At 61.8% G+C, this 12333-nt stretch overlaps 1 protein-coding gene across 1 annotated transcript; it reads left to right on the plus strand.

The window, feature by feature from the left end:
• Positions 1-1853: 1853 nt before the first annotated feature.
• Positions 1854-7977, plus strand: LOC115599524 (lysine-specific demethylase hairless-like). Its single transcript, XM_030463924.1, is given in 27 exon segments — positions 1854-2153; positions 2708-2804; positions 2807-2917; positions 2920-3436; positions 3438-3508; positions 3581-3603; positions 3937-4044; positions 4047-4084; positions 4318-4530; positions 4582-4757; positions 4846-4929; positions 5034-5155; positions 5336-5414; positions 5563-5739; positions 5862-6001; positions 6003-6079; positions 6197-6368; positions 6509-6538; positions 6540-6565; positions 6710-6843; positions 6936-7035; positions 7116-7191; positions 7194-7254; positions 7292-7458; positions 7460-7487; positions 7611-7721; positions 7774-7977. Coding segments are annotated over 27 exon segments (3297 nt in total). The 5' UTR covers positions 1854-1871; the 3' UTR covers positions 7851-7977.
• Positions 7978-12333: the final 4356 nt, after the last annotated feature.

Below are 12333 nucleotides of genomic sequence, written 5' to 3' on the forward strand. Positions count from 1 at the left end.
TCACGGCTGCCTAAGAGCCCGGGGAAGGTCCTGCTCGCCACCACCACCACCAGCTCCCTTGGGTGCCCCTCTCCCCGACCCACACCCGCTCGCAGGACGATAGGCAAGAGGAACACGGAGCCCCCAAACTAATGGATCAAAAACTCCAGCTCCAGCATTCGGAGAAGAACATCCCCAGGGCCACCGGGCGGCTTTCTGCCTCCTCCAGATCCAGAGCCTGATCCCTTCAGCCTGTGGGTTTAGGTGTTCCCACCTGGATTTACCTCTCTGGGATCCGGTGCCACCAGCAGACCCCGCTTGTCCTCGCTGCCACAGGGAGGTGCGGGGTCCCCGATGGACCTCCAGGTAGCTGGCTGTGCTGGGGGATTGGTCAGGATGCGGCCAAGCTGTGGACCTGCTTCTTGTGCTCAGGATGGGGTGAAGGGCAGGGACAACGGCTGGAGAGCTCAGGGAGCTGTGCCAGGAGCGTGGATGAGGCTGGATGGGAGAACCGGAGGGGTCCTGTGTCCTGGATGGATGGGGTGGGTGTGCTCAGGGCCCCAGAGTGCTTCGCGAGCATGGAATGGGGACTTGGACCTCTCCGGGCAGAGGACAGATGGGGACAGGTAGGGGACACACGTCCTTCTGTCCCCATTCTGGCCTACTAGCCACCGAGCAGCTCTGTCCCACCCCACAGCAAGTGACAATTTTCCAGTGTGGCTTGGAGCTGAGGACCCCATGTCTGTCGTCCCCCCTTGGCTTTCTGGGAGGGCTGGGGGAGGGGGGGCAGGGTTGACATTGGACAGGGGGACAAGGGAATGTGATCCGAGCTGCTGCAAGGACTGGCTGTGACCCCGGGTCTGGTGTGGCCTGGGTGCCAGGGGGAGCATTAATCCAGCAAATTCCCCCCAGGGTGTCCTCCCAGGAGGGCCTCTGGGAGAGGGAGCTCCCCCTCTCTGCAAGCCCAGCCCTGGCTGAGGCGAATGCCTGTGCGGGGCAAGGCCTCCCACGCTGGGTGCCAGCGGGCGGGTGTGGGGCTGGGATGGGTGCCAAGGATGGGTGGGCACGAGGTGCATCTTGGCCACCAGCCCCACCAGAGTGGCACAAGGAGGGGCACGGACCTGGCATCCCCTTGCTGTGCCAGGGAGACCCCACCTAGCACTGGAGGGGATGGATTTGGGGTCTCGAAAGCAGCCCACTCCTCAAACTTAACCCCTTGTCGCCGTGCCTCAGTTTCCCCTCTATGTCCCCCGTCCCCACCAGTTTCCCTCCATCCCGTGGCTTCCCCACAGGGTTGGGGTAGGTTTGGATCGTGCCCCACTGATGTTCCCCTCTATCCCCACAGGGTCTGGCCAGCCCGGGACAACACTGAGCACCACATGAGTGGTGGAGCAGCATGGCCAGTGACATGAGGATGGGGGAGACCCCGGGATGGAGGAGACCCCAGGAGGCAACGCAGGACCCCGGGGGATGGAGAGCAGCAGGGTGGTCCTGCCCAGGAGCGCTGCCACCGAGATGGGACTCCTGGGACACGCAGACCCCGGCAAGCTGAGCTACGGGACGGAGAAGGGAGGTCCTTGGAGGGGCTCTGAGGGATGCCTGAGCTCAGCCGGGGGGCTCAGCGCTGCCCGTGGGCTGCCCCTACCCCCGGTCCCCCCGTGCCTGCGGGACCCCTGTGCCGCCCCAAGGATGGAACGGAGCTGCTGCCTCCCAGGAACGGGCAGCCCAAGGCAGGCTGGCCGAGCCCTGCAAGGAGCACGGGGGTCCCGCTGGGCTGAGGCCGTCCTGGCCCCCCTGCCTCTACAGCCCGGCGTGCCACCGCTGTCCCCTGCCCTTCCGGCGACAGAGAGAGCCAGCGCCCCGCCAGCCCCCCGGCAAGCCCCGCGCCAGGGATGGGGACCCCCGGCATTCCGCCACTGCCTTCCTCTTGGAGGCCAAGCACGGCCCCTTCCTCCTGTCCTCCCTGCTGCCCCCCCGGGCCCCCGGCCGAACCCCCGTTTGGTGGCGGGGGGGCGGAGGGAGCAGGGACAATGGGTGACGGGCGCTTCGCCAGCACGGACTGGTGCCTGGGCTCCTACTCGCCCGCCTGGGGCCAGCCCCTCTACTTGGGAGTCCCGCCGAGGTGCAAAGCCGCTCCTGCCGCCTTCGATAACAGCTCCAGCTCAGGGAACAAGGTAGGGACCCCCAGGTGGCTGCGATGCTGGCTCTAAGGTGGGGATGCTCAGGGCTCCCGGTGACACCCCCACTCCCACCCCAAGCGGGACGCAGTCCCCCACTGGCTCCTGCAGCTCAGCACGGGGGTCCCAGCCCTCTGAGGGATGGGGTGATGCCCCCCTGGATGTTGGGGGGGGGGGGATGGTGATGCTCTCCTCCCCGTGGCATGACGCAAGCCCCCGGGCTGAGTCACGGAGCCGCAGCAGGGAGGTGGCAGAGCCAGCACCTGGGTGCGCCCGTCGCACCCCGCGCCTCTGCGGCTCCCCATTCCTTTCCCACGCGGGTGAGACGGGCACCCCACGGGCTGGGGCACCCCACGAGCTCGGGCACCCCGCAGTTGGAAAGCACCGGAGCAGCTGCCCATCTCGGGAGGGTGGCGTAGGGAAACTGAGGCAAGACTACAAGGGTGCTCCCCATCACTTCCTCCCAGTGCCGCAGGGCAGCAGGGGGTGGGACACATTTCTGGGTGACGCCAACCCTTCTGGGTGACACCAACCCTTCTGCTTCCCACCAGGAGTTTTACCCGAAGAAAGAGCCTGGCTTCCAGCCCCCGGCCAAGGAGCAAGCACCATCCCAGCTGCTGGGCAAGGGCCAGGAGCGAGCTGGGGAAGGGAGCCAGGGGTGCCAGAGCTGCTGGGACCCCCATGGAGGGATGGCCGAGTGAGGAGCAGCTCAGCCGTGCCCACCCCCTGTCCCCGCACGCCTCTTCCCAGCTCTGCCCATCCCTCTTCCTCCTGCAGCCCGGCGCTGCGGGGGGCTCTGGGGAGCCCTGGGTGGGCACAGGGACCCATGGCACCGATTTCCCCCCAGAACGGGGTCCAGGCCGGTCCTCTGAGCCCAAAGACAAACTCCTGCCATACAAAGCCTCCCGGAGGGACCCTCACCCATCACCCCCCCATGATGGGCACTTCCCACCGGCTTTAGCCAAACCAGAGCAGCCCCCGTGTTGCCTTTGCGCCACGCCGGGCTGTGACGGGTGCCCGGGGGTGCTCAGCCCCTTCGATCCCATCCCCGGGGGCCGTTTTCCATGCCCACCCAGCAACCACACCAAGCTGAAGAAGACGTGGTTGACGAGGCACTCGGAGCAGTCGCTGCCGCGCTGCAAAGGGCCCCGCAGGGACGGGGATCCCGAGAGCACCGGGGAGGGGAAACGCTCGGCCAAGCGCCCACACGGCATCTCCGATGGCCCCCGGGGGGCTGGGGAGGACGCTGGGGCTGCCAAGAGGGCACGAAGACACCGAGCACACGGCCGTGGAGAGTGGAGGGGACCTGGAGGAGAGGAGGATGGAGGTGGGGATGGAGGTAAGGGAGGGGGGTCTGGAGGGGGTGGGGAGAGGGCAGTGGGGGCACCAAAATCTCTGGGGAAGTTTTGCATCCTTCTTGCCAGCGCCCTCAAAAAGCTGTGGCCAGGTGAGGTGGGGAACATGCTGAGCTTGGGCTTTTTCCAGCGTGGTTGGGGCTGGCAGTGATTCCAGAGTGGGGGTTTATAGCAATGCCCCTTTGGGGCAGCTCAGCATCCTCAAGGGATCCCCGAGGGGGTGGCATATGCCATCCCTGCTGGTGCCCTCCTCAGGGAGGTGCCGGTGCCTCACCCTGACCTGCAGCTCCCCAGCCCTACTTCCAGCCCTACTTTGGCGCCAGTTTCCAGCCCCCGCCGTGGAGTGTTGGCATGTCCCACGCACGGTGTCCCCAAGCACCTCCTGTCTCCCCAGACCCATGAACCGGCCGGCCGGTACGCAGGAGCCGTGGTGCCTGCAGAGCCTGCCCTGCACCTCCCTGCCTGAGAGCATCCCCCGGTGCTGTGCCTGTGCCACCGGCTGGGGACACGAGGGTGAGGAAGAGGAGGAGGAGGATCCCCCGAGAGCACTTGCAGGCTGCTGCACTTCCGCAGGTGAGCCCGGGTCTTCTGGAGGGCTTGGAGCTCTGCCCAGGGTGGGGGGCTCCCCATGGTTCATGTGGGAGGTGTGGAACATCCCCTCCATCGCCGTGTGTTGAAGCATCCTCTCCTGCCATCCAGTTTTGAGATCCTCTCCATCTCCTGTTTTGGAGCATCTCCTCCCACCGATCTGAGCATCCACTGCCCCCGATCTGCAGCATTCCCTCTGGTCCCTCTCTCCCACACAGGTTTGCCTCGGGGACAGGGGAGCTGAGTGTTGATGGTTTTTCCACCCTGGGGGAGGCAGAGGGGGAGCAGGGGACAAGCAGCCCCCAACACAGGACCAGGAGCTCAGGCAGCAGCCTCTGCTTGGCCAAGTACCTTCTGGGGGTGCTGGGGGACCCCTTCTGCCAGGCTGTCCGCAGGGACAGGGACACATGTCCGGGCCCCCCCGGTGGTAAGTGGGGAGCAGGCTATGGGGGGGTGGCACTGGTGACACTGGGGAGGCTGAGGGCTGTGTTTCCCACAGGGGTGACAGCCTGGAGGCGGGGGGAAGGAGCCCCCCAGCTCTGTGACATCTGCCAACGTGGCTTCTTCAACTCCCACTGGAGCTGCACCAGATGTGGCTTCCAGCTGTGCCCCGACTGCCACCGCAGCAGGCAGGAGGCTGATGGCAACGGTACAGGGGGTGCAGGAGGGGGGCTTGCCGAGGGGGTGTCACCCCTGGGTGGGGGGGACTCGGAGGGGACAAACCCCCCCTCTCTCTGCTGCAGAAGGTCGGGTGAGGCCACCTGAGTGCATCCCCGGGCAAGGCCACCACGTTGCATCCCTGGTCCCCACGCAGTTTGTCCCCACACGTGGTGAGTCTGTGTGTCCCCCCTCACCACCCCAACCCCAGGATCCCCCCCCCCCACACTGCAGCTTGCTGCCCGGGGCTGACCCTCCTGTCCTCATCTCTCCACAGTCCTGACCCAGCTCTGGAAGCTGCTCCACGAGGTCAGGGCCAAGTTTGGTATCGAGTCACATTGTCCCTGCGGGGGGGGGACAGCGGAGCAGAGCCTGGCAGAGCCCCCCGGGAGCAGGCAGGTACAGAGGGATTGGGATGGGGCAAAGACAGGGTGCAGGTGCACCCCAACCCCTGTAAAACAGCGCCTGGAGGGAGGGGGGGGGGGGAAGATGTGCGTGATGGCGGGGAGGGGACCAGCCCTGGGGACAGGGGGACGCGGTCCCCTCCGGCTGCCCGCATGGCCCCGGATATTTTTTCAGGTTTTATCGGGGGAGGCGGAGCCCACCCAGCCCCCCAGCACCGATGGCGGAGCCGACACCTCCCGGCGCATCAAGGAAGGTAGGACCGGCCGCGACCCCCCCGCCGCGGGGACAGCCCTGGTGCGGGGGGGTCAGGGCTGCAGCGCAGCCCCTGCGGGGGGTGCGGGATGGGGGGCGAGGGGCAGAGGAGGGCGGGGGCAGCCCTGACCCCTTTTTCCCCCGAGCAGAGAGCCCCGAGGAGGGGGCAGCATCGCCGGGACAGCCACCCCCCCGCGGGGGGACCGTGCAGACCGCCACCCTCTGCGACCTTCTGGCTTCCACCGCCGTCAAGCTGTGCCTGGGGCAGGATGGGGTGCGCATGGCCTTCGCCCCCGTCTCCCCCGCCTTGCCCAGCGTGAGTCCTTGTGCTGCCCCCCCCCCTCATCCTCCCCCTCCGCTCCTCAGCAGGGTCTGAGGGGCAGGGAGGGCTGATGAGGGGCTCCCTTTTTGTATTGCCACCCCTCATGCCAGGACAACCGCTGACCAGCATCTGGACAACGCAGCATCGCCCGCGTGGTGGAAAAGGAAGATCCAGGAGAAGGCAGGCGGGGGCGATGCCCTGACCCCAGCCACCCGGACCCTCCCGACCGTCTCTCCGCCTCCCATTGCATCCTAGTCCCAGTGGGACTTGCTCTGGTGCAACGAGTCCGGCCATGCCAGCAACTACAAACTCTTCCAGGAGCACTGGAGGAGGGGGCAGGTTGAGTTCCGCCCACACCAGGGATGTGGGGACAGCACCCGCCCCGGACTACACGCCCCCCCCATCCCGCGGCTGTAATCCCCGGCTGCCCGGCAACCTGTTCCTTCGTTTCAGGGCTGCAGAAGAAGCTCTGGAGGGGGTCGGCTGTGGGGCCTGAGTCTTCCGCCCACCCCGGGGGAGGAGCGGGTGCTGGAGGTGGTGAACATGAGGGTGCCGGAGAGCCGGGTCAGGATGAGCAGCCAGGAGTTTTGGGATGGCTTCATTGCAGCGCGGGTAAGGGCTGCAGTGGAGGCTGTGGGACCTCAAGTGTGAGCTGGGGTGGTAACTGGGGGGGAAAAGGTGGGAGGGAAGGGGGGGGGAGTGTCAGCATCATGCCAGCATCCCCATGTGCTGTGCCATCCTCCATCCTGCCAGCATCCCCGAGTTGGAGAAAGGGCCGGCGGGACCTGCTGAAGCTGGAGACTGGGCTTTTGGGACATGGAGCTGTGCCGGTGGGTGTCAGTAAAGGTGGCACAGGAGTGGGAGGGGGTTCCAGTGCCCCTCCCCTTGCTGGCTGCAGTGTCGGCTGGGGGGCAGCAGGGGATGCTCTGCCCGTACTCAGTGCCGTGGCCTCCCAGCACCGTGTCTGTCCACAGGGTCACCAACCTGCGTGCCAGCTTGCCACTGCCAGAGTACTGCGGGCCAGCTGGCAGCCTCAACTTGGCCACTCACCTGCGTGGGTCAGCCGGGCCCGCGCTGGATGTGCCCACCTGCGTCTGCGTGGCTTACGGTGAGTGCCACCGGCCAGCACGGTGACACCCGGGGGGGTGTCCCCAACCCTGAGCATCCTCACCCACCACCCTCCTCCCCTTTGCGAGGCAGCCGGTGACCAGGAACATCGGGACAAAACCCTGAGGGTGGAATCGACCGATTCCATCAGCATACCTGGTCCCACACTGCGGGGGGGCTGCCGGGCGGCAGGGTAAGGGTGGGGGACAACCAGGGGGTCACCCCACCCCAGTCCCCACCCGACCTTCTCTGAGCACCCCTCTGCCCCCAGAGATCCTCCCTGCCAGGCGACGTGGATGGTGTGGACCCCCCTCTGAAGGAGCAGCTCTGGGATGCGGGCAGCCCGGGCCGGCGCCCCTGTGGCACATCTTCCACACCCGTCAGGATGCCACCACCATCCGGGATTTCCTTGGTGAAGGTGGGTGCCACCACCCCCGGCGCAGCCCCAGGCCCCGGCTCCGCTCACCCCACCTCCCGCCAGGAGTGCGAGGACCAAAATCAGGAGGGGGAGGCCACGGCGGGAGCCCCCGGGCGCTACCCTGGACCCTCCCTGCGGAAGCGGCTGCGGGAGGAGCGCGGGGTGAGGGGCTGGACCCTCCTCCAGTTCCTGGGGGAATGCGGTGCTGGTCCCTGCTGGGGCTCCCCCACCAGGTAGGTGGCTCCACAATCCCACCCCTTCGGGGTGGGGGGGGGGCAGCCCTGCCAAAGCCCCCTGGGAAACTGAGGCACGGCTGAACCCCCGTCCTCCTGACGCTGCCATGATCCGCGGGCAGGTGCAGACCCTGACCAGCACCATCAGTGTGGAGCAGAGGTTCCTCTCTCCAGAGAACATCGTTCAGCTCCGGGAGCAGAGCCCACCCCCCAGCTCGGTGCCCAGGTGGGCAGTTTGGGGGCTGCGGGGAGCGGGGGCTGATCCGTTGCGGGGTGCTGACCCTCTCTTTGCAGCTGGACAGGGTGATCCTCACTGCTGTGCGGGAGGCTGTGAGTGTCCTGCGGGGCTGCGACTAAGGTGGCCGTGGGAGGATGCTCCAGAGAAGCCAAAGCCACCAAGGATGGCCACGGGAGATGGGGCCGGGTGCTCCTGCTCGGTGTTTTCCTTGAGGAACACCTGGGAAAGGTTGGGGCAGCCAGGGAATAAAGTGTCTGCAGCGTGCCGGGCCCACCGGCACCACCAGCACCTGCCTTGGGGTCTCCTTCCCCTGTGGTGTCGGAGCCTTTGTCCCCTTGGTGGCCTTTGGGGGTGACTCGGTGGCCTGAAGTGACTTGGTGGCCCCAAAGACAGGGTGAGATGGCAGAGCTGGGGTCAGACCTTGGGTGCCCTGGTCTTGGCACTGCAGGCACACACACCACAACCCTCTGGGGAGGGGGTCTCTGGGGGGAGGGGGGGATCCTCTGCTTTTCCCCGGAGGGCAAACAGAGCCAGGAAACCCTCAGAGGCAGAGGGGCCAAAGCAACCCCATAGCCCGATGGTTGGTGGGGCTGTGGGTTGGGTTCCGTGGGAGGGGGCCAGCAAGGAGTTCTCAGTGATTTCCCATTTTGTTTGGGAACCAGGCCTGGATATTTGGAATTTTAGAGCCAAAATTGGCTAGATTAAGGTTAAGAGCTTGGGTTTTGGATAATCATAAAGCCTTTAGTTCCAGGGACTCTTGGAACTGGACATGGATACATGGCACAGCATCATATTTGCACCTTTCTCATTCTGGCCACCCACGGAGCTGGGTACACACACCTCAGCACCCCAAAACTCCATACAATAAGGGTTAGGGTTTAGAAATGTATAAAGCCCACACTGCCAGGGATTCTGGGGTTGGAAAAGGCATGCCAAGGATAACACTGCATCAGATTTGCACCTCCCTGATTTTTGTCACACTATGAGCTGGGGAATGGAGCCTCAACCCAAAAAAAGTAAAAAAGAAAATTCCATACAATTGGGGTTATGGTGCAGAAAACCAGAAAGGCTGCAGGGACTCTGGGGATGGAAGATGCCTGCCAAGGGCAGGGTGACACTGCATCCAAAGTTTGGTACCTTCAACACCTTTCTGATTTGGGCCACTCATGGTGCAGGGGACCTCAGCCTTAGCCTGCAATAATCCATCCTGGTCACTCTGATCCTTGTCCCCAACTCAGTGCTGGAATTTCTGATGTGCTTTGGGGAACAGTTTCTGCCTTCTCTGTGTCCCCAGTGGTTCTGGAGCCCCAGGGGTAAAACTGCAGCTGGGGGCAGGGGTAGGGGTAGGGGTAGGGACCGTCAGCAGCATCAGCAACAGAATCAGTGAAACCAATCAATTAAATCAATGAAATCGGTGAAATCTGTAGCAGCAGCACCCAGAGAGAGGGAAACACACAGAGGGGACACACGGGGAGACGGAGCCCCCCGGACCCCCCCCCCAAAAGAATGTTGGGAGGGGGAAATGTCCAAGACAAAGGACAGAGCGCTCTGTAACCCCCCAGCCCCAACAACCCGGGGCGGGAGAGCAGAGCACCCATGGGGGGTGGCACACGGGGAGCGGTGGGCGAGTGCCCGCGATCGTCTGCTAGCCCTGGTAACTCGTGGGGCAGCCAATCACAGCAAGGGGGGGAGAGGGAGAGTTGGACCCGAACCCCCTGTAGGACCCGGACCCTTTTTCCCTCCCCGACTTCTTTCCCAACCCCCCGACTCCATTCTGATACCCCTCGACTCATTTCCCTCCCCGTTTCCTCCTCCCCCCCCCCCCCAACTCCTTTGCCCGCCCTGTTCTCTCCCGGGTGGACCCGAACCCCCCTGTAGGGACCAACCGGACCTCTTTGGAGGCAGAGTGAGTGAGGACACAAGTGCTCAGGGTGCGGGGCTCTGATCTCAGGCAGAGACCCCCAGAGACCCTTCCCACACCCCCCAACTCTTTTCCAACCTCCGGGCCCTTTCCCCCCCGACTTCTTTCCCAACCCCCGACTCCTTTCTGAACCCCCCCTCCTCTTTCCCACACCCCCCAACTCCTTTCCAATTCCCGACTCCTCTTCCCCCCCGATTCCTTTCCACCCCCCTCCCCGACTCCTTTCTCCCCCCCCGACTCGTTTGTCCCCCGACTCCTTTCTACCCATCCCGTGACCCCTTTTCCCTCCCCGACTCCTTCCAAACCCCCCGGACCCCTTTTCCCCCCCGACTTCTTTCCAAACCCCCCGACTCCTTTCTGACACCCCCAACCCTTTCCCAGTTCCCGACTCCTCTTCCCCCCCCCGATTACTTCCCACCCACCCCCCCTCCCCGATTCCTTTCTGACACCCCCCGACTGGTTTGCCCCCCGACTCCTTTCCAACCCCCCCCCGGACCCCTTTTCCCCCCCCCGATTTCTTTCCCAAGCCCCCCGACTCCTTTCTGCCCCCCCGACTCCTTTCCCCCTCCTCTTTCCCACACCCCCCAACTCCTTTCCCAGTTCCCGACTCCTCTTTCCCCTCCCGATTCCTTTCCACCCCCCCCCCCCGATTCCTTTCTGACACCCCCCGACTCCTTTGCTCCCCGACTCCTTTCTATCCCCCCTCCCCGGGACCCCTTTTCCCTCCCCGACTCCTTCCAAACCCCCCCGGACCCCTTTTCCCCCCCGACTTCTTTCCAAAACCCCCCGACTCCTTTCTGACACCCCCAACTCCTTTCCCAATTCCCGACTCCTCTTCCCCCCCCGATTACTTCCCCCCCCCCCCCCCTCCCCGATTCCTTTCTGACACCCCCCGACTTGTTTGCCCCCCGACTCCTTTCTCCCCCCCCGACTCATTTGCCCCCCGACTCCTTTCTACCTCCCCCCAGACCCCTTTTCCCCCCCCTTGACTCCTGTGCCCCCCCTCCCCGCCCGGTAAAACCCCCCAGGATCCCCTTTTCTCACCCAATTGATGCTCCGGGAGCCCCCGCTGAGTTCCCGCGGTGCTGGGGATGGGCTGGGGGGCAAAAAACTCCTGAAAAAGCCCCGAGGTTTTGGGGTGGTGCTGTGGGAAGGGTTTCGGGAGTTTCAGTCTTTGGGAGCCAGGTCTGGATAACTGGAGTTTAGGAGCAGCAACTGGCAAAAATGGGAGAGCGGCCGTGGGGTCTCACAGTTTTATTTTGTTTATTTTATTTTATTTTATTTTAATTTATTATATTTTTTGTTTTGTTTTATTTTATTTATTTTATTTTTTATTTTATTTTACTTTATTTTATTTTATTTTATTTCATTTATTTTTTGTTTTATTTATTTTTTATTTTATTTATTTATTTTATTTATTTTATTTCATTTATTTTTTGTTTTATTTTATTTAATTTTATTTATTTATTTCATTATTTAATTTAATTTAATTTTATTTTTTATTTTATTTTATTTTACTTTATTTTATTTTTTTTATTTTTTGTTTTATTCTATTTTATTTTATTTCATTTTACTTTATTTTATTTCATTTTATTTCATTTTATTTCATTTTATTTTATTTCATTTTACTTTATTTTATTTATTTTATTTTTTATTTTATTTAATTTATTTAATTTATTTTATTATTTTATTTTATTTTATTTTATTTTATTTTATTTTGTTTTGTTTCATTTTACTTTATTTTACTTTATTTTATTTCATTTTCTTTTATTTAATTTCATTTTATTTTATTTTTAACCTTTTTTTCCCGGGGTAGACCTGGCAGCTCTGGTACCGGGACCGGGAGGTGCGGGGCAGCGCGGGCATTTCCCGCACGGCCCCGACCCCCAACCCCCCCCCGAAAAAAAAAAAAAAGAAAGAAAAATTAATAAAAGAGAGAAAGGAAAAGAGAGAATCAACACGGGACGAGAGAAAGCAAAGAAAAAGCATAAAGAAAGGGGAGAAAGGAGGTTACAGCACCGGCCCGAGGAGGTTTCCCAGGCTTAAAGTTCATTTTATTATTAATAAAAAGCTCAGATCTGTCCCCAAAAAGCAGCCGGGGGTGTGCGGAGTTTCTGGCTTGGTAGAAAAATAAAATCCCGGCCTATGAGGAGGAAAAAAACAAGTTAAATAAATAAAAAAACAGAAAAAAGGAAACCGAACCGAAAACTGAAGAATAAACAAAAACACCGCCCCCCATCGGATCTGGAGTCCTGCGGCCCCTTTAAGGCCAAGCTCCGCCCCTCATCCCGCAGTGATTGGCAGCTCCGACGGTCCAATGGGAAGCGGCGGGCGGAGCCTAAGAGGCGGAGCCCGGGAGCGGTGAGTGCCCTGCGCATGCGCGGTGGAGCGGGGGGCTGCGGGGACCCCCCTGCACCCTGCGGAACCCCAAAAACCTCCCCTGCTGCAGCCCCGAGCCCCGCTGCACCCCGCAGCCCCCCAGCATTCTGCTGCTGCACCCAGACCCCTCATTGCCCTACAGCCCCCCAAAACCCCCCCTGCTGCACCCAACCCCCTCATTGCACCCTACAGCCCCCCAAAACCCCACTGCTGCACCCAAACCCCCGCTGCACCCCGCAGCCCCCCCAACATTCTGCTGCTGCACCCAAACCCCCTCATTGCACCCTACAGCCCCCCAAACC

The sequence above is a fragment of the Calypte anna genome, chromosome 22, assembly GCF_003957555.1.
Source record: "Calypte anna isolate BGI_N300 chromosome 22, bCalAnn1_v1.p, whole genome shotgun sequence".
Taxonomy (NCBI): Eukaryota; Metazoa; Chordata; class Aves; order Apodiformes; family Trochilidae; genus Calypte; species Calypte anna.